Source organism: Thermobia domestica, chromosome 5 (assembly GCF_964235325.1).
Source record: "Thermobia domestica chromosome 5, izTheDome1.hap1.1, whole genome shotgun sequence".
Classification (NCBI taxonomy): domain Eukaryota; kingdom Metazoa; phylum Arthropoda; class Insecta; order Zygentoma; family Lepismatidae; genus Thermobia; species Thermobia domestica.
The window spans coordinates 318,001,716-318,024,895 of NC_137458.1; the positions used below are offsets into that span (position 1 = coordinate 318,001,716).

Sequence of the window (23,180 nt, forward strand, 5' to 3'; positions counted from 1 at the left end):
CAACATTTAGAAATTTGTTGAAAATAAATCCCGTATAAAGTCATAAACAGCTATAGAAACGATTTTCTGGTAAGTGAGCGCCGCGCTCACCTGTCGACCTCTCGCTTCACAAATCAACAGTCGATCGTTCCCGGGTTAAAATAGGTTGCTATTAAAATAGCCAGCAATAATCGAATCCTGTTCCTTGTAATTTAATAATATTACAAAAGAACATTTGTGAATTGAATTGTAATTTTGCTTAAAACATTACATTGGACAGAATAAGGGTTCACTCGTGGCCAAAAGGTTATATCATTCTCAACTTCTGTGCAGCAGAAGCCATAATATTTGATCCTTTGCAAAGGTATCGGAGAATTGCCAACGAAAAATGTACTAAATATATTCGCCATATGTATTATTTTGTGAATAACACAAAACGATTTCACCAGATTTCACGAGATTCAGCTTTCAGTACAACGCAAAGACAATCACATTTTTTGTATCTAATAAAAAATGGGTTTCAATTAGACAATTTGTTTCAAAGTTATTATATTGTCTCTTTTCAAGGTCAATGATATATCAGACGCAAACTTATGGCTTAATGTGAAATCTGGACCACATAAGTTCCTATTGGGAATCGAGCCTGCGCTTCGTTTGTCAAAGACGCAAACCAATGTTGAATCCAGAATCTTTCACAGACGGGGATTTATTTTTACTTGGCATATTTTGAAAACAAAAAATGCTATTAGATTTTCTAAGTACTATTTGTCTTAACATATACATGTCTGTCTGATGAATTATAGATTTTCTGTTCTTTGCTTGCAACGAAGTCAGTTCCTTTACATTATATAGTACCTTCCTTAAATATATTTTGCTCCTGTCCCTTATCACTTTATGTTAGGTTTGTGTTCTTTTATTATCTTATACGTCTAAGACTAAGTTTAAGTCTTCTGTAACACAACCTTTGACAATAAAGTTTGATGAATAATCCTAAATACTAAAAGTAAACCTATATTAATCCTTAATGGAACCTAGTTTACTATTCTTTAAGGTAGTCTCTTCCCTTGACTACGCACCGTTGAAAACGTCTGCACATGTCCTACAAACTTTTAGAAAAGTTTTCTTTCGCTTTGGTGTTCGAGACGCTGGTCATGTTCTGTTTGATGTCTGAGACATCCTCAAATGTCTTAACTTTTAAAGCAATTTTGAGGAATGGCAAGAGAAAGAAATAATGAGGAATCAGATCTATGCAGTATGGTGGATGTTCAATTTGCACCACCCTCTTTTTACCCTTGAACTATCGAATGATAATGATTGAGTGAGGGAGAGCATTGTCATGTAGGAGAAACCACGATTTTTGCTTTGAGTATTGGGGTCGTACACGTCGTAGATATTTCAGGAAACATCTCAGAATTTCAAAATATCTAGCAGCAGTAAATGTTGTCCCTCCTGTAAGAATTCCTTGTGGGTCATGCCATCACTGTCAAAGAAAGCGATGACTATCGTATTGATATGTGATTTCTCCACCTTGATCTTGTTTTTGATGGATTGATGCAGGAGAACGCCATTCCATGCTTTGGCGTTTCATTTGAGTAACGAGGATCTTCTTTTGTCACAGCGATAAAATCCCGTGAAGTATGAACACGTGCTTGTGTTTGCTCCTCTGTCAAGTGATGTGGAACGAGAAGACAACACAGTTTCCTTTTCTCTAAGTCCTTCGTGACGATATGTTTTACAGTTTCACACCAAAAGTGTAGTTTCTCAGCTATAATTCGCACCGTTAACGATCATCCTTGGTTATAGTGTTCCTACTTCGTCAATGTAATCGTCATTGCGGGCAGTTGATGGCTTTTTGCTACAAGGAGGATCAGAAACAATCTTCCTCCCTTCTCGAAAACGGCTGAACGATACTTCAATTACACGACTTGATTTCCATGAACTTGTTCCAGGATACTATAGGGTTCTTTGGCTGTCTTCCCAAGCTTAAAACGAAAGTGTAAATTATTCTTTGTTCATTCTTTATTTTACTACGATCACTGACTTGAACCTCACGGAACCAAACACGCTAACAGGCAGTTTGTCGGAACACTGCTGGCTCACAACTACAGGGCGTCGGACAATCACTGTCAACACTTGTCGCTAATTATAAGCGACGCCTCGTTCCGGTAGTATTGTCAGGTCAAGAGCAGTGATTTCGTTCACCGAACTTTATTATCAGATGTATTTATGGCCAAATATACAGGGTGAGCCACAAGTCGCTTGACACAAGTCAGTTACTCAGTTGATGACGTAAGTTACGGTGTGATTCCTGAATAATGTGTTGTAAGAAGTCACTTATAAAAGATATAAACCTTGTTATATTTGTAATTAAATAATTTTACAGACTTCAAAACTGGTGATTACATGACTATTATTACCAAGATGTGCTTGAGTAATTTCTGCAGCACTTTTCAAACATTGTACTTCCATCTCGATAAGGGATCCACAACTTCAATAAGAGTGTATGTTCCTGTTTCACAGAAAGGGGTTCATCAAGATAAGTGTTCAGCGTTGTCATCTTTCGAAGAACAGGAAAATAATCCAATGCGTGTGTTCCTGTATCTCAGAATATGATATTTTATTTTTTAAAGATAAGTTTGTGGAAAGCTTGTACTGCACCAGAAGTGCGCCGATATTTGTATTACATGTTAAGAAATTAATTCCATCGTAATATTGTAATTATATATACAAATTGTAAGTAACAAAACAAATTATTTCATAAATTATTGAGAAAGTCAAGATGGCTGGTATATTAGCACATCGTAAAGTGAAAGGGAATTTCTGTAAAGTGAAAGAAACGGAAAGACAGTAATGGATGGAACATTTAAAATTTGTCCACATCTATTTTCATAGTGATACACTACATTGCACGAGAAGTATTTCGGACATTTTTTTTTTTTTATTCCTCTTCTGCTTATTGAAAAGCAAAAGTCAGTCATTGTACACACTCATACTTCAGCAAATCAAGAAAAAAACCTGAAGATTGTTGCTTCCAGTTTCGTGTGCAAGAAATTATGAATGACTTTGAACAAGCGGCAATAAACGCTACAAGAGAAACATTCCAGCAAGCGACATTACATATTTGTTTGTTTCATTTTGCCTAATCTATATGGAGAAAGGTACAAGATATTCGGTTGGCACCACTTTACAAGGTTAATAATGATATGAGGAAACAGGTTAGAAGAACAGATGCACTTCCACTCGTTCCTCTTGAAGACATTCTTGATCCATTTCCATATACACAAGAGAATGCACTCGAAATCCCGGAGGCACAGGTTTTCCTGAACTACTTGGCGGACACGTATGTTCACGAACTGAATGCAACAATCCACTCGTAAATACATCAATATTTGAAAGTTTACTTTTTTATTGGATTGTCATTTGACTCCTTACGTTGTACAGGGTTTGTCCGGAAAGTAATAGGACTGAGTCGATTAAAAAAAATATATATTGAGCCAATCGTTACAATTCTTTAAAAACTTTCAAAATAGGCTCCTTCTGCGTAGATGCAACGCTGCCAGCGCGATTTCCAAGCATTGAAGGTGTCACGTAAGTCATTCTCCGGAATAGCCTTGAGAGCCGCCCCAGACAGCACAATGCACGTACAGTATCCGTATACTACATGTACAATTGCACGGATGCAACATGTGCATCATCTGTATAAATGCACGCCTGTACATCTGATGCACATATACATGCCAGGTCCTATTCAACATCTTCACGTGCACAGAACATGTGCTACGTACACGTCCCGCACAAATGATTTATACCTACCGCGCAGGTGATTTACAAGTAGCACGTATTCGATTTACATGTAGGACAGCGGTGATTTACACGTAGCACACAGGTGATTTAGGCCCTACATGTAGCACACAGGTGATTTGCACGCAGTAACCAGGTGATTTACATGTAGGACAGAGATGATTTACACGTAACACACAGGTGATTTACACACAGTACCCAGGTGATTTACATGTAGGACAGAGATGATTTACACGTAACACACAGGTGATTTACACGCAGTACCCAGGTGATTTACATGTAGGACAGAGATGATTTACACGTAACACACAGGTGATTTACACGCAGTACCCAGGTGATTTACATGTAGGACAGAGGTGATTTACACGTAGCACATAGGTGATTTACACGCAGTACCCAGATGATTTACATGTAGGACAGAGATGATTTACACGTAACACACAGGTGATTTACATGTAGGACAGAGGTGATTTACACGCAGTACCCAGATGATTTACATGTACGATAGAGGTGATTTGAAACAGTACCCAGATGACTTACATGCAATGCACAGGTGATTTCCTCGTAGTACAGATGTGATGTAAAAGCAACTTAGGGATGCAACGAAAAAAAGTTTATATATTTGGTGTCTTCCGCAGTAACACAATTTATAACTGCAAAGACACCACCTTCAAAGTATATAACAAGTAACTAATAATTGTCAGTGAGAATTTTAGTTTCGGAGTTTATTATTTGCAACGAGCAAAGCTTTAGGTAGTATCTTTGACATGTTTGCCAAGTAACAAATAACGGAACATATTCTACTGTAATCGGTCACGAAAATAATTTTGTAAACCTATGAACTGTCTGACAGTAGTTACATCAGTACAATGCTGCCACCTGTTGATATTGTATCCTAGCTCAGTGGACGTTATGGAGTTTTTACAATCATTCAGCGTCACGATCATTCACAATCATTCACATTACAATCATTCGTCGAAAAGTCTCTATAACACCGCCTGGAGGAAAAACGACACCTACCAAAAATGGAGGTTACTTTCTGTTGATGAGAATGAGAGTAAAAGAATGAAAGTAAAAGTATACACTTGCACGGTATTATGGACGTCTCATACATACGTGCAGTAGCCGTGCAAATACCCATGTGCACACAACGGCTTAAGCACCGGTAATTTAAATGTGCTTCATCCACGCAAATACACATGTGCACATCCACTGCTCAAGCATGGGTTATGTACATGCGCTGCATCCACGCAAAAGCACATGTGTACATAACGGCTACAGCACGGGTTATATAAATGTGTGCTTCATCCATGCAAATGCACATGTGCACATAACGGCTTGAGCACGGGTTACGTACGTGCGCTGCGTCCATGCAAATGCACATGCGCACATAACGGCTTAAGCATGGGTTATATAAATATGTGCTTCATCCATGCAAATGCATATGTGCACATAACGACTTAAGTACGGGTTCCGTACGTGCGCTGCATCCACGCAAATGCACATGTGTAAATAACGGCTACAGCACGGGTTATATAAATATGTGCTTCATCCATGCAAATACACATGTGCACATAACGGCTTAATCACGGGTTACGTACGTGCGCTGCATCCATGCAAATGCACATGCGTACATAAGGGCTTAAGCACGGGTTATATAAATACGTGTTTCATCCATGCAAATGCACATGTGCACATAACGGCTTAAGTACGGGTTACGTACTTGTGCTTCATGCACGCAAATGCACATGTGTATATAACGGCTTAGACACGGGTTATGTAAATGTGTACTTTATCCATGCAAATGCACATGTGCACATGCACGACTTAATCATTGGTTATGTACGTGTGCATAACCCACGTAAATGCACATGTGCACATGCACGGGTTATGTATGTGTGCTTCATCCACGCAAATTCACGTGTACGGCTTATGCACGGGTTATGTATGTATTCATCATCCACACAAATGCACATGTGCAAATGTACGGCTTATGCATGGATAGTGCACATGTGTCGTACACGTACGTGTTGTCTGGGGCGGTGCAAGCTGCTTGGATCCCCTCTGTCGTCTCAAAATGCTTATCTTTCATCGGGCGTTTCAGGCGAGGAAACAAAAATAAGTCCGGGAGGCCACATCTGGGCTGTAGGGCGGCTGCGGAAGCGTTGGGATGCAGGCCTTGGTCAGGTAGCTGTTCACAAGAAAGGCGGTGTGAGCCGGAGCGTTGTCGTGGTGCAGCTTCCAGTCGGCTCCGATGTCTGGTCGGACCCGATTGACCCTTAGTTTGAGTCTCTTGAGCACTTCCACGTAAAACTTGGCGTTCACGGTTTGTCCAGGAGGAACAAATTCATGGTGGACGATGCCTTTGATTTCAAAAAAGACAATAAGCATCGTTTTCACTTTGGATTTGCTCATTCTTCCCCTTTTTGGGCGAGGAGACGCCGGCGTGTGCCACTCGGAAGATTGCCTCTTTGTCTCGGGATCATACTCAAAGATCCATGATTCGTCACCTGGGATTACGTTATTCAAAAATTGGGGGTCACTTTCACACATATTCAAATTTTCTTGGCCCAATTCCACTCGACGCAATTTCTGGTCGTCAGTGAGCACTTTTGGGACAATCTTCGCGCACAACTTGCGCATGTTCAAACGCTCCGTCACAATTTCATAAACCACAGTTTTTGGTAAATTTAACATCTGGGCAATTAAACGAGTACTTAGTCGACGGTCTGAGTTCAAAACTTCGCGCACACGAGTCACATTGTTGGTGTTTGTCGAAGTCGAAGGTCTTCCAGCACGGTCATAATCGGCGACCTCTTCCCGGCCCTCCGAAAAGGCCTTGTGCCACCGAAACACACCACTTCTTGCTAAAGCATCATCTGGTTAAGCCTGCTTGATCATATCAAACGTCTCTGTCGCAGATTTACCGAGTTTAACAGAGAATTTAATCGCGTACCTCTGCTCTAACGAACGCTGCATTTTCGGCTTGCACCACTCACAGAAACACGTCGCGCGAAAAAGCCTGTCCTGACTCTCCGTGTGCTCGGAGACAACTGACCAGCCGCTTGTTCGTTAGCTAGGAACTCCCTCTACCGGATCCAGTCGGTGCGCGCACGCTCCGAAGTACAGCCATGGCGGAATAAAATCAGTCCTATTACTTCCCGGACAAACCCTGTACTAATTATATTTTTATTAATGTTTCAGGGCAATGAGAGATAAATTTGATAACAACAGCGAAAACAGCACGAACAATACCGAGGTTTAGAATTTCAAGTTTAAATAGGAAGTAGACATAAATCGTCCCTATATAGGCCTATACAGATTCATTCTACTTTTGAAGCAAGCACTATCCGAGAATGCGGCTGCTGGATGCAGGTAATTTAACTTTGCGGAGAAGATTGTGGAGACGTTAAGAGAATCGTACTCGGGCTCTTAAGAGTAGGTTTAGGTGTGCAAAGTTGTCCTTATTCCGTATTTTAATGCAGTATCTCATTGCATTCGTTTTGATAGTTGAAATTACAATCCAATGAAGACAAGGTGATATTAAGAATCTCACATATTAAATTTATTAAGGTTCATGCCATTATTGTTATTATTTGTTATAAGCAAATTATTTTTTTTTATTTATCTGTCTGTGTGTTTGTAATTTGTTCTTGTTACAATAAATCACGAATGAACTTGTGCGACAAGGCTCTATTGCGAGCCACACCTCTTTATATTTATGTTGGTCATGGTGGAAAGAATACAAGGTGGATGCAATGCAGTGCTACATTGTTGTCGCTCTGGCGCATGACGTCACCTTGGTCTCAGACGTGGCCAGCGAGAATCAGATGAACTTTTAACAAGCGCTTGCTCGCTGATATCTTACACGCAAACTTCTCTTCTATTTATAGTGATCTTTTAAATGTTAGTAAAAATTTTAGTACAAACAATAATTATATAAACGTAATGCTTAAGCTAAGTGAATTCAAAGGAAGATATTTACAATAGCAAAAGAAAAAGCAATATCAGTTCATATTAAACAACTTTGAAGCTTGAACAAGCCAATATTACTCACTACATTTTCTGCTTTTTCTTTCTTTTCTTTTCTCTTTCTTTCTTTCTTTTCTTTTTTAAACATCTGAAGTAATACACTCGAGTATGTATAGGCCTGAATAATCTATAACACAGTGTGTCGTTAATGCATTTCATTATTATATATTTATGTATGCTCAAGTATATTTTCGTAACACATTGATCGGTTTTGATTTACTATTATTATTATTTTGCTTGAAAGAGAATTCTTTACTGATGACCCCATATAAATTTTGAGAATATCTCAAGGGAGAATTTAGGGTTTTCGTAAACCGAGATGCACGTACGTATATTTTCCTTATGTTTGGACAGTTTTTCTTTTTCTTTTTTTAAGAGGTTGCTCCCATGTAAGTTTCGTCAGAAATCTCAGGGGAGGTTAAAAACTTTATTGAGCAGGGACGCACGTATTTAATATTTTAAACATCGTTTTTATTTTTGATTTATAAAAAAAAAGTCATCTTATTTGAAATCGCTGATCGCTTATTTATAGAATTTGTATCTGAACAAAAGGTTTGGTGAAACTGACAGTTCTCTGAATATTAGTGTCAAAATTTACGCCATAACAAACTGTATTATTAAACATTTGTACGAAATAAAACGTCACATATACTATTGTGTTCTAAAAATATATAGAAATAAATATGTATATACAAAGCACCTCAAACAAAGAAATTGCAACATGACTATTTCAAGCAAGAAACAAAGTGCTAGGCGTAGGTGAAGACGATGTAGGGATGTTACAGCTAGACTAGAAAACATATAAACCATAAAATTACATAATTTTCTTAATTTTCTTGATAAGTTTTCTGTTTTCTGTCACGTGGACTAAAGAAGACAAAAGATAAATGCAAATGAATGATTATGTGGAATTTGGTGGAATGAGAATGCAGGAGTGCCCTGAGAAACTCACGGACACGATGTTGTCCACCAGAAACTCACTTGACCGAGAAGCGGACCAGTAGGGTTTATCACTTGGACCAGAGGTGAGCCTTCTGCCACTGAGCCACTGTGCGTCCTTGATTAGTTGAGAATCTACCATATTTTTAAATTTACTGCACTCATTCTTAATTTTGTAATTCTGGAGGGAACCCCTAAATATGTATCCAAAGTAAATTATCCAAAGTTATAATTAAAATGAACAAAAATTTCAAAATCTGTGTGTAAAAATGTCCCGACAATGTCGCCCTGACATGGTAGGTGGATACTTTATTCTCTTGATCTAATACATTGTTATATATCTTTGTAACCGTTAATCGTTATTACGAACCTTCCATTCGTTAGTTAATTTGAAGTGCAACTTCCCGTTTTAGCACCGAGGCTACAGGGAATGCAGACCTCCAGAATGAAATGGGACCTGAACTACTTTAACGCGTTCAATGCTCTCCATTTGCGTAACTCGAGGGAGGTAAGCCTCCTAGATCATCGTGCTTCCCTCCTCGAGTTGCATGCCTGCCTCTGTGGGGAAAATTTTATCTCAATATATTATGTAAAAGGAAATGATGATAGAAATGATCACCTCTGTTGGTTTCCCTCCCTCATGATTTCGAATCCGGGTCTTGCCCCAAAGTTCGTCTTTTTAAATCGTACTATTGGATTTTTGCATGCAGAATTAACATAAGATACTGTAGCCTTATATACTATTATTACATACTATTAATACTAAAAAGAAACTACATAATGAAATCGCTTTTTTATAATTGCATTTAACATTGCATTTATTTATTACTTTTATGTAAAACTTACCATATTTTAGGTTTATTTTGTCCTGTCGCCTGCAAGCTAAAATCCATTTCTGGAGACATTCCCCCTCTTTTTGAGGAAATCTAAGTATTGTATATTAGTTCCCTCAGTTTTTCTGTAATAATTACTACAGCTGCACACTGCACAGTTAGGCATTCTCGATATCATTTAAAAGAACAAAGTAACAAAGAATTTCCACTTGTCACTTAAAGCCGCGCCGTTTCCCGTTGTCTCTTGCAAACCAGATGACGTCACAGCCACGACAGCGCTCCACACGACGTGCGCATGCAACCACCTTGTAGTCTTTCCACCATGATGTTGGTGTTTTGTTCCTTTCGCCAGATATTTCTAATATTAAGGTGCTACCAAAACTTTTTATGGGATTCTGGGAAACAGGAATGGGTGAACTTGGCAGTGTTACAAGCTGATACGGCATTCTGCAAAACAGGAAGTAACTAATAAAAGGTTTCAACAGATTGGGTCTGTAGCTAATCTTCGTAGATGAGGTAAGATTATTGTGTGGCTACAGAAGACATTCTTATGATTGAAGCGCAATGTTTCGTGTCATCGAAAATGGCGGAGGACCTCTTGAACATTTCAAATAGGTAAAGGAACTTAATATCACGAAATAACTCGTAATAATTATTGCTGCTTCACAAAAAATTCCCTATTCGAAGTACATACATTATACACTGTCAGCTTATGTTGGGAATATAATGTAATATTCCCACTAAACTCCTTGTTCAGTGCGGTTATCCATCCCCCTCTCAACAGAAAGGCTTTAACAAAAATACCGAAACATTCTCCAAATTAAATCTGTTCAAAAACTTACAATTAAGTGAATTATGCCTGTTATTATAACAAGATTTCTTTTTTAAAAAAAAATTTAAAAAATGTTTACCTTATATTCTCTGAAGATGATGAGTGGTGTGGCAAGAACAGCCCCTGCAATCCACGTGAACCCCATCACAAAGTAAGTAGTGTTATTTGTCATCCGCTTGTGCACAGGACAAATGATGGCCATCAAACGGTCATAGCTCACAGCGATTAGGTTGAGAACGCTTGTTAACATCAGGAAACCTAACAGAGTTAAATTGTATTAATAATACAAAGAATTAGTAACATTGTTTATGGTTTCACAATGTTTCTACAATAGTGGGGGAATATTTTAGTGGAACATTTTCCAGAAAATGTATGAATAAGAGCATGAGAAGTAACATCTAATTTATGGATTACAATCGACTTCTCTTCAAGATTAACCCTTAACTACTCTGGTGGAGTCTCACTGACCCCATGCCAAGTTATTCTTCACGTACTTTCCAAACGAAAAAACAGATAGTGTTGATACCTTAGGTATTCTCTAGTGGACAAAAGATTACTCTTATATCGCCTTGACTTCTACACAGAGAAAAATCCGTTCTCCGGACAGCGGTATATTGTACAAATATACGGTATCCTCTTGCTTAATATACGGTATCAGTACGGAGCATATGTTATCCGTATGCTACATAGGCACTGCCCTTAGATGTTAATCATGCCGTTGCAGGATGTCTGACATCTAACAGTTTTCCGTATATCACTTCCATATACTTATGTTACCTTCGTCAGCTATATGTTATATACGTCCATTTGTATGAGATCCTGACCGCCTATATTGTTTCATATGGAAAGTACATATAGATGGAACACTTATACAGAAAGTATTATAAAACATGCGTTTTCAGTTATACGTCTGCTGTACGTTAAGTCCAAAAACTACAGGAATTACGCATGTAACCTATCTTTTTAAGTACGCCACCTACAATTTTTTTCTCAGTGTAATTAATTCCGTACTATGTCGCAGTTTACAATAGTTGCATTTGCAAATGGGTCTGTAAAACTCCACCCGAGAGTAAACATAAATTTTTTTGTGAGTGCAGTGAACATTGGCACCTGTGTGTGTTACATTTTCGGAAAGTGTGCTTCAATTGATGCGCAATGCCAGGAATACGTTTTTGACGGATGATGAAATTCAACTTCTAGTGGATGACATAACTGACAGTGATGTACGTAAAGATGAAATAACGTCTTCGTCGGCAATGTCTGACGGTATTGTTGAATGTAATGAAGCATCAGCCTCAGAGGAAACTAAGATCAGTGAGGAAGAAGATGGCGGGCTTGCGCATTCTACATCTTCTTTCTATGACAAAAAGCAAAACGTTCAATTGAAGCAGAACGCTCCCTGCACAGGGGCGTACAAGTGCCCAAACATAGTGATCAGGTTGCTAGGAGTTAAGGGAGCCGCAAAGAATATCCGTGTCCGAAACGCATTAGACGCATGGCTATTACACATCACTGGCACCATGCTACAAATTATAATAGACAACAGGGTGTTGCTAGATGTCCCCCCGACAAAAAGTAAAAAAAAAAAAAAAATCGTGTGTATAGTGTAAGAGATTCCTTCATTTGAAACGCAGTTTATGTATTTGTCCAGATTGTCGAAAGTAGCACTTCACCTGTTTGTAAGATCCATCGTACATTAATTGACAAGTATGTAACTTGTATTCCAACAAAAATTAAATATTTGAATTAACATATGATTTTCTTGTTATAGGGTCTCACAGACCCCACCAGAGTATTAGTGCAACTTTTTTTCACCGTAGTAGTTAAGGGTTAATTATAATAAAATTGTATCTAACTGAATAAAAGCATTTTACTCTGTTAACAATGTTGTCCTAAGAGGTTCCTTAAAATAAAGACACAGGCATATTTGTAGAAAGAGAAATACAATTCAGAACTGAAAATGAAATATTTTATTTTTTAGTTTAACGTACTACACTTATGCCCTTAAGGTTAAAGGAAACAGAGATTAAAGAAAGTGAATGATTGTAATATTCATTCTTTTGTACTCTCCAACCGAGAACCGAACTCAAGATCACGAACACTGAACGTACATGCATTAGCAGAGTACAATTCAAATTTCACATATAATATACAAAAACAATTCAGAAAGCATTGAATTATCAAAGAATTTCAGCACATATTAGTAAAATGATATGTAGTTCCTATCACTGAAAATTCATATGCACAAGCTATTTCGACAGTGATGGAGTTTTCTAGTACTGTATTTCATAAAATTGTGAAGAAGATGGCACTGTGAAATTAACTATACTTCTCAAATAGTATTCATTTGCTGGGGATTAAATGCGGTGGGTTATTCATGAGGAGTCCTTGTCATATACAAAAATCCAAGAAAAGGTTGAAATTGTACATTCCAGCAGTAGGTCCTGTCCAGGCTAGGGATGCGCACGAGACAAGATTTGTGGCTGTCTCGTCTCGAAAATGTGCTGTAAAACTGATGTCTCGACTCGAAAAATGTATATTTTTCTATTGGAAGAGCCGTGTCTCGACTCGAATTTTGTCAGAAAAGTCCTGACTCGACTCGTCTCGTGCACATCCCTAGTCCAGGCATTACGGAGAAATTTATTTCGAGAGGGGTCCAAATTCAATATGAAGATAAAATAAATTAAAATTTGTAAAATCACCCCTAAAATTAAAGTAAATTACCAAAAATGTCGGAATTTCGGAAAGGGTCCGGATCCCAGGACCAAAATTCTGTGTACGTCCCTGGTCCTTTCTCATATTAGCTTTGCGCTGGACAGTGTCAACTCCAATCAATCTATTAAACTTCTAGGGAATTCATTGTTTGTCTTAGTTCATACAAACGACCAGGCTCTTTGCATGAAATCACGAAGCCAGGATGCTTTACTCTGTATGACACATATTCTCTTCTCAACACATTGTGACTTCTGACTTGGGAAGCAAGTTCTCTAGAAATATTTTTCTGTCTAAATTTGAAACTGGAACGCTGCTTGGAGACTACGGAACTCACCTGATGTTGACCAAACTTGGAATGGAGAAAGACCATGACTTAATTTGCATATTTATGTAATTTAATGCTTCCGTTTCAAAGTCATTAACAAATGAATTAATAAAAATAAAAAGTCAATTGCTTGCAATTCGATATCATCAGGGGAAAGAGCGATAGAATCTCCAGCATGAGATGCCGTTACTGAAATGTGAGAAATTTATACTTGTAACGAAATCTACTGCCCGACTGTCAATAAAGTTCTCATTAACTATATGCATTAAAATTAGTGATTCAGAAAACAAGCATCAATTATGATATGTTTTAACCTACTCTAGAATATTCACGAAGAAATTAAATGTGGACTAAAAGCAGGGAATTTGTGTTACTATTCAGTTCAAAATCTGTTGTTGTTGCGAATTCTATCAAGGAATTTGAAGTTTAAAATATATAAAACGATAATCATGTCTGTTGTTATGTATGGTTGCGAAACATGGTCGCTTATTCTGAGGGAAGAACGTAGACTGAAAGTATTTGATAATAAAATCTTGACACGAATATTCGGACCCAAGAAGAACGGGAATGGGGAATGGCGGAAACTAAATAACGAAGAACTACATAATTTATAGATACCGTTTACCAAACATTGTTAGGATCATCAAATCTAGAAGGTTCAGGTGGGCAGGTCATGTAGCCAGAATGGAAGAAAGTAGGAACGCTTTCAAAGTCTTTACTGGAAGACCAATCGGAAAACGACCATTAGGAAGACCTAGGACAATATTAAGCTAGATCTCGCAACAATGGGAACAGAAAGTAGAAACTGGATCCGGTTGGCTAAGAACAGAAGTCAATGGAGAGCTTTTGTGAACATGGCATTGAACCTCCGGGTTCCATAGGCCATGGAGTTAGTTAGAATAGCACTTGTGCCTGTGTGTGCATGAGTTATCAGATACGCTTATTGTCGACAGAATGGCATGTTAGACAAAGGATAACACTTCAAATGAGAATATTGTCCTAATGGTTAGTCAGCTATGTGCAGTAGCGTAGCTAGAGTTTTTTTCAGGGGGGGGGGGCAATGAAGGGCCCAACAGGATTTTGAGGGGGCCATCTCCAATATATATATATATATATATATATATATATATATATATATATATATATATATATATATATATATATATATATATATATATATATATATATATATATATATGTGTGTGTGTGTGTGTGTGTGTGTGTGTGTATTCAAGGTGAATGTTTCCATTTTTGTTGTTCATGATTTTACTCTTTGGAAAACAGTGAAAATATAAGAATTTAGTACCTCAAACAACTAGGATTCATTAATGCAATTGATTTCTAATATAAGTAAATAGTTATTTAATCATGGCGTTTAAAATATGTGTAGCTGGTTGACTTAAGTGGAAGCAAACACACTTAATTTGAAATTAAAGATTGATAACGTTTGGTAATATAATGGGGATTCAGGCTGGCACAGAGGGAGAGTAAAAACGGAAGCAACAGAGACGTTCTTTTTTTTTCTTTTTTTTTAGCCATGTGCAAAGAGATTAACCTTGGACTTCGGGTGATAGGTTACCATATACTCATGCGAGTTTCAATTGCTACCACTTGTAAAAGTTAGCTAAGAAAGACAGGCTGAGAATAGTTTTAGTTTCCTAGCGTAATTAGTTTTTGTGACAAGTAACTCGTATATGCAAATAGCATCGTTAATATCATCTTGTATGTTAGAATTGTCTTTGTGTAAATAAAATTGAAATTAAGCATTTCGAGGTAAAACAGGTTCTTTTACTTAACTTCTACAAAGAAAAGATTAGAACTTACCTCTTATGCACAGATACGACAGCGTGGGATAATGTCGGTCAGTAAATAATATAATCTGAAGTCATCTACCATACGTAACTAAATATAATTGATTAATCATTTTTATTAATCAATAAATAGTTGTTTGGTAGATAAACTCATAATAATAATAATAATAATAATAATACCAAATCATTTAATGAATGCTATGCATTTGTTCTATGTCGCCATAATGAATGGAAATCAATTACTTAGTGTACGAAGACTTTTTTCGTCCAACACAAGTGTAATGTTTTACTGTAGTGCATGTTATTTGTAAGTATGCATATCATATTTTAGTATGACTTTCAACATTGAAGCGACTGATTTTCTATTTTTTTGGTTGTTTGTCAAAAACAAAGGAGATAACTAGATAATGGACAGAGGTTAAAATGAATGTCCAGGTGGCGAGGTCAATGCAAGCATCCCACAGATTTCCGGGAATTATATCTTCCCGTACTACAAACGAAAACGAGTGGAGCTATTTTCGGAACGCAACGGTATTCTGCAGTTCGTAACTTTGTTGTCCAGAGATGTTTTGGAAGTAGTTTCACTTGTAGCCACTGGCAACTCGCCGTTTGTCGACCTATAATAGCATCATCTGTGTGGGGGGGCCACTAGGGGGCCAAGAATTTGAGCAAGGGGGCCTGGCCCCCCTTGGCTCCGCCACTGGCTATGTGTTTCAGCTTAATTCTTGACGGTGATAAACAATTTTTTATTCTGCTGTTCGTCACTCTGAAGCGAATATTGAGTGTTAGTAGAGAGGATAAAAGTAGTCACTGGTTAGACATAAGTCAAGTTTTGAGAAGTCTAGTTTTAACTTTGACTTTGAAGAGGAGTACCATGCTACGCCCGCTCTTCGGTAATTAGTTTTTAAAATCTTTTGCCCTGATGTTCGTATTCACAGCATTTCGAATTTCTGTATCTTTTCAATCATTTATTTATTATCTTTTGTTTGTTTGACGCTTTTCTTGCTTACAACACCCAACGCTTTTCTTGCTTAGTGTTATCAACCATTTTTCTTTGATGTTAAACTGTGTTGGGCGGTTGTACAATTTCAGATATTAAAATTAGTGATAATGTGAAATTTACAAATGATAATACTCATGTACAGTCATGTCCAAAATTATTGTCACATGTCTATAAATATGCTGTTGTAGGAATATAATTTGATAACGAGTTCGCCCGGTATTTCTTATAATGTTACTATGTGTAAAATCGGCAAAGACGTGTATGAGGTAAATTTCATGTCAAAAGAGCAGTAAATAAGAACAATAAAACAAAAATAAAATTTTCTTGTCCATTTAGCAACATTTTGTTTTACTCATTCTAATTTTCGTATTTATAATTCTTTTCCTATGAAATTTACCACAAATATACATTTCCCGATTATACACATAGTAACAGTATTAAAAGTACCCTGCTAAATCATTATCAAATTATATTCTTACAAGAAGACAGATATATATGTGACAGTAATTTTGGACATGAGGGTACATGACATAACATCTTAATAAGCCGATAATTAGATATTTTCTATCAAAACATATTTTCTTTGTACTTATCCTTACTCAATTTACGGTTCCGATACCCAAGCTCCCTCTATAAAATTCGTTGCTCCGGTACGACCTAGCATTGGAACATAGCAATTTAGATAGAGAATATACTAGTTTACTAGTTCCTCTGATATTTCTTTAACCGTCTTTAATAAATCATAGTTTTCGAGCTAGGGAACCTCAAAGTTACACTTTCCTCGTTTTCGGAATTGCGTAACTTTGAAACAACACACGATGCCGAAAACGAGGATATATATGCAGTATGCACGCTACTAAGACCTTATCACCAAAGATGACAACTAAAAGTACTAACGTCTTAAATTTAAACAAGACGTTTCCATCAGCTTCAGCGCAGTTAGTGTTGCCAATTTAGCCATGTTATGGCTAAGTCTAACCATTTTCACGTGGTATTTAGCCAATAAAAATGTAGTTTAGGTATTAGATATAACTTTGGCCAATTTTGCGTCGAAGTGGCCAATTTCTAGTGATTTTTGCGTAGCAGTAGTACCTACAAAAAAAGTTCACCATTAGTTAAAACTATTCCAGTTTTATATTTCTTATTGTACAGTTCTTTCCGCTGGTCTAGTAGCTAGCGCTCTTGTCCCTGATGTGCAAGGCTCTGGGTTCGATTCCCGGAGAGAAAATTAAAATTTGAACGCTCTACGGTAGTTCAAATTCCACCTTAAAGTACAGGTCCACGTTTGATATAGCCTCGGGGCTGAAAAGGGGGAACTAAACTTCAACAAATAACAACTACAACTTATTGTACAGTTAGAGACAAAAGTTCTTTTCGTTTGGTAAAGTTTATTTTGTGAATAACTGCGGTGTGGCTGGAACGTACAGTAAATTACATTGTTTTGAATTTATTGAAATCTCTAATTCAATTGTCCTATTCTGCAATTAGAAAATATTTACGAAACTAATTTCAAAAAACGGAAAGAAACTTTTGTTGCTGACTGTATAATATATAAGTGGTATGTTTGGTGGTACCTTAAGTATAAATAGTAGACCTACTTCCAAATGCATTGAGATAATAATATCTACTGCTATTCCTTCTCCGGGCGTCCCTCCTAAGCTTACTTATCCAATATAACTAAAAATTAGAATATGTAATTTTAATCTATAAAATAAACAGGGCCCGGATCTTGTTGACCTAAAATTTTCTAAAATGTGATCTATAAAATGACCCTAAAATTCACAAAAATTGACCTCAAAACTTGAGTTTTCTTAAACGTCTATTTCGTTAAACATTGACATTTTTTAAAAATATTCATTGGATTTTTAATTAACATTTCTCAATCATATTCAGAAAGTTTTGTTTCAGTTAGTTGCAGTCTATTGATCGTTTATGTCTACTGATCAGTGCATTGTACGGCATTGTACGTACTGAAAACGTCAATTCACTCCCGAGTTGAAACTAGGAACCACTCTTAAACAATAAAAGTTCGCAAGTGTCGACTTCATGAGAATAATAGATAAAAATCCTGTTTAAAATCTGTGTACGCCTTCTAATCCATTTTTAGTTATTCCCGTGATCACATCCTTTGTGGTCAACATCCCAAAACTATCTGTTTGGCCACCTACCAACCCCCACATTTCGTCAACCAGCTACAGCTTAGTTTTCATTAGCTTGTTAAGAATGCAATTTTTCCACCCTAATAGTCAGGAAGCATGAAAATAGATTATTTACCTTTCTCTTTTTCACATCCGTAACAGTGTTCATTTTAAGACGTCCTTATGTAGAAGAAAAACAATAAAAAGACCATAAGTGACCTAAAAGTTACCTTAAAATATTAAAAAATGACCTGGAACTTCAAAACGACAAAAAGTGCACCCAAAAGTACAAAAAGTGCAAAAAACGAATAAAATATATTTTTAGAACCTAGAGTTGATGGATAACGTTTTTATTTGAACTTGCCTTGTCCTATGCGTAACAGAAAAAAGTTGACTTGTCAACAAGATCCGGGCCCTGGTTATAAATATATTTTATTAGTAGCAACTTACACTGTATAAATCCTTCGGTGCGGCAGAAGAATGATCCGAGAATAAAATTCTGGAAAATGTCCATGCAGAGGAAAATCCAGGGGGAAGTTACAGCAGTGAGAAGGTCTGCAACCGCCATGTTAGCAATAAACAAATTCATTGGTGTTCGCATCAAACGATTCTTGCGTATAACATAGAGCACAGCAAAATTGCCGAAAAACCCACCAATAATAATTGGAAGGAATCCCAAAGTCTTTACCATGACTTCCCACCACGGCTTTACGTACCAAATATCATTCGGGAATGTTGCGTTTTTATAGAAGTCGCTTTCCAACACAGTGTGGTAATTATTCCTTACATCCATTTCAGAATTCGCTCCAAAAGAATCTTCAGAGCAATTTAGCCATGACACAGTTGTATAGTTGTAGTCTGTCGGGCATTCTGTGTGGTCCTTGCTGATTGTAACGCCTTTGGTTATGCACATTCTTGTTATTCCAATCTCAAGCGCTTAAAATGTACTTTGAAAATTTATTGACTGTAATTTGTGCAAAATAAATTACGAACTTTACTCTTCCGTATCCTTGAAATAGGCCTTTGAATTGTAATTCTGTCATTATATGAACGCATATTATCATTTCATGTGTAACAACGTGATAATCATACTTTTTTGAATTAACAAATAATCACCAACTAATAATGACCTGTTTTTCATTTAAAACTAGAGCAAGAACGTTCTACGAATTGACAAATACTAGAGTCGAACAATAAATAAATAATTAACTTGAATGAATGTTCAATTTGCTGAATATTCGTCTCCGAAACCGCACTTCTTTTCTGTTTTCACACCAGAGACTGTTGTTTGTCCATCTTGCGTTGTGGAATGAAACATCTGGTAGTGTTATCTGTGATAGGAAATAACGAACCGATTCTTCAAGAGCCGTGAAAATGCAAATATCACTGTGACAAATTCCTAACTTGATTTTCTTCTATCTCGTGGATTATCGAAGAAATCAAAGTTTAGCGATATCAAAAACAGGCACCTATATGAAAAAATGTCACAATTTCAACTTGTCAAGTACGGAGTGCACGAATTAGTGATATTTTACAGGAGCGAAACGTTATTTAATCAAATTCCACATATTTCCAGGGCTGGAACTAGAATCTCGAAGAGCTCGGCCAAAAAACTAAGATTTTGGGGCCTTCTTCTCAATCAGTTAGGATGTATTTTAGTACAAAGTTTAACACTTCTAATTTAATTTATTTTCTTCATTTAGACCACAAGAATAGAATCGCTTGGAGGATAAAGGTGTTATGTTACATTTTTTGAAACGTTGCATTCTGGTGGTTCATGCACATGTTATATGTTAATCATGCCACGTAAGACCTTATTTAGTGAGTCCTTGTCTGGGTGCAGGTATTTAGAAAGGATGAAGGCGCTATGTTAAGGAACAAAATTGTGAAAGTTAATTTTCCCGTCATATTCAATTTGTTACATAGCACCTTTATCCTCCAAACGCTTCAATTCATTTTACAGCAAATTTCGCTTTGAAGAAATTGAATAATAATAATAATAATAATAATAATAATAATAATAATAATAATAATAATAATAATAATAATAATAATAATAATAATAATAATAATAATAATAATAAGGTCTTATTTTAAATTATTTAAGTTGCAGCTTCTGAATAATTGTTATTACCGTATCGGTATTCACGTTTACTACTAGTTTTGAAATATAATACGTATAGTTTTTAATTTTAAAGTATGGAAGATGCAAATAACATAATAGTAAGTGATTTAAATATAAATGGTTAATCAGATAAACAAATACAGGTAAATCACAACACGTCTCAAATTGTTGTTCAGTATTGCATTACAGTACAATGTTGCAACATGCAAAATAAATATATATAAGAAGAAAACTAAAATGATAAAGTCCCCAAGAGCACGACAGGAAGGGGCAAACATATAGTTAGAGGGAGGGAAAATCGAAGACGTTAAGACGTTTGCCTAAGGAAGTCTAATATCCTCGAACGGAAGAAGTGAAAAAGACATAAGTTCCAGAGTAGTGCAGGCTAAACAAGCATTCCATATGAAAAGAGGACTACTATCTAACATCAAGAAATCTGTCGTTGGACGTTCGTAAACGATTTATGGAGCGTGGTGCTTTACTGATCAGAGAGATGGACATTGAGAAAAGCTGAAATATCCAAGCTGGAAGCATTTGAAATGTGGTGTTGGCACAGAATGCTGCGCATATCATGGACCGAAAGGAAAAGGAATGAAGACGTATCAAAGGAAGTTAATGAAGGACGATAGATCATGAAGATAATAGGAAAAAGGAGAAACAGCATGCTGGGCCATCTTATTCAGCACTCCGATTGGATCATCGTCCTGATAGAGGGAAAGGCAGAAGGAAAATCAGGAAGAGGAAGACCAAGAATAGAATATTTAGATAAGGAAAGAAAAGTTTTAAAATGTGCATGTTGCCCACCAATCTATGGTTGAGGTGAGAAAGCAGAAGACAATGTTACACTTAAGTGCCAGAACTCATGGGAAATACCTAAATAACGTGTCAACAAGGCGAAGTGCTGCTAGTCTGTTGCCTAGGAGAAGAGACGAGAAGTAAGATTTTTTTTCAGCTCGCCTTTTAAATTCTGTAGAAGTCTCGTATATATTTTTGAGCAGTTTTTCTAGTCTCGTCTAGTTTTGTGAGTTTGTGTACCTCGTGTCGTCTAGTTTTGTGAGTTTGTGTACGCAACTTAGGTCTTGATTTTTCTTAATTTCATGTAGAAGTTATCAGAATCCTTTCGTGTCACAAAAGATCAAGGAAGTGTGTGATATAACAACATTTAGACCATATTTATTATTGGAGTATATTGTGTAATGACTTTGCGTATCTGTAAACGTTGGTATAGGCTCTTCATTGTGTTCGTGCAATCAGTTTATCATTTATACTATGAATCTTGTAAACACAAGAACAGTGTTTGAGATTTGAGACTTGGATAAACTATAAAATGTGTTTGCTTAATAAACAGGGCAACAATACTGGTGAATTGTTTTGGTGAATTTTCTGTAGCAAAATGAACCAAGAAAAATTACATATCACGGAACCAGTTCTTCTTTAGAACCAGTTCCGACTCAGAAAGTTATCACAGACTATGGCTGACACTGTGACGTAAAACACCAGTTGTTGCATACATTTTTTTTTATCAAAACTTTTATGCTGAGTCCATTAGTTAAATGTACTTTATATTGAATCATTAACTGGTGTGTGTAAAATGCTCTCCACAGAACGGGTTGCTCTTGTTACTGATAAGCTGTTATCTTGACCACACAATTAGGAACAATATTTGATCTACTTGGAATTTCCATTTAGCGAGAAATTTAACTACAATGACCTTCCCACTAGCATCTAAAATTATCATCAACTACCAGAAGCGCAACCACGGGGGTCCACTTGGTTCGGACACCCCTCAAAACTTTCCTACTGAACATACGTTTATATACTTTTCTCAATAGAATTATACTTGTTTAACAGGGAATTGATTGCTGCAGCATGGACATTTGATCTTACACTTCATCTGTAATCTTTCTTTTATAAATATAATCTAGTTCTACCATTTTTTTCTGAAAATATAGGTGGAAGTATTTTACAATTAATTACTTTATCATTTTTTGGGTGTAGAATAATACCCGTTCAATACTACATACGCGTATGACTTGTAGTATTCAACCCTTCCCCCAAAGCTTGGACCTCTTCCAACAACAATTTCTGGATGCGCGCCTGCAAAACAACTGATACTTCATTAAGATATACACTACTGTTTATGAAAATTTCCACCACTGCTCGAACAATGAAATTTATTCCAGAGATTAGGTACATGACAAGTCACATATGATTAGAATTAAAGAACTGTACGTCACCTTGAAACTTTGAAAAATAAGTATCGTCTGAATCCATAACATGTTGAGATCAGCACCATTACACGTCCTGGCTCGCAATCAAGGTGCTGGATATCTTCCTGGGAGGTATTCTACCACGCGCTCTGTATGCGATTCTACGAGGTATCCACATTTCCCGGTGGCGAACCGTGACGGAGAAGTTTGTGTGCAACCATATTCTGGACACGTTCGATGAGCAACATATCAGGCGACCGCGCAAACCAGGGAAATAATGATACCTGGCGTTCTGCGAAGAAAGCTTACACATTCCTCGCTACATGTGGTTTGGCATTGTTCTACTGAAATATGATGTCTCAAGTTGCCTGTAGATAAGGCATCACCCCGGGCTCTTAAACTACACCAATATACCGGTTGCTGTTCAGATTGCTCTG

The 23,180-nt window shown here is 36.8% G+C and overlaps 1 protein-coding gene across 1 annotated transcript in view; it reads right to left on the reverse strand.

Annotated features, from left to right (window-relative positions):
* The window catches only part of LOC145685667 (QRFP-like peptide receptor), a 34,660-nt gene extending 15,273 nt beyond the window's left edge, over window positions 1-19,387 (reverse strand). Inside the window, exons 1-2 of the mRNA XM_081758061.1 lie at window positions 18,847-19,387; window positions 10,496-10,674 (exon numbers count right to left, since the gene is read on the reverse strand). Coding sequence (XP_081614187.1) covers window positions 10,496-10,674; window positions 18,847-19,321 — 654 coding nt within the window. The 5' untranslated portion in view covers window positions 19,322-19,387. The remainder of the gene's footprint in view (window positions 1-10,495; window positions 10,675-18,846) is intronic.
* Window positions 19,388-23,180: the final 3,793 nt, after the last annotated feature.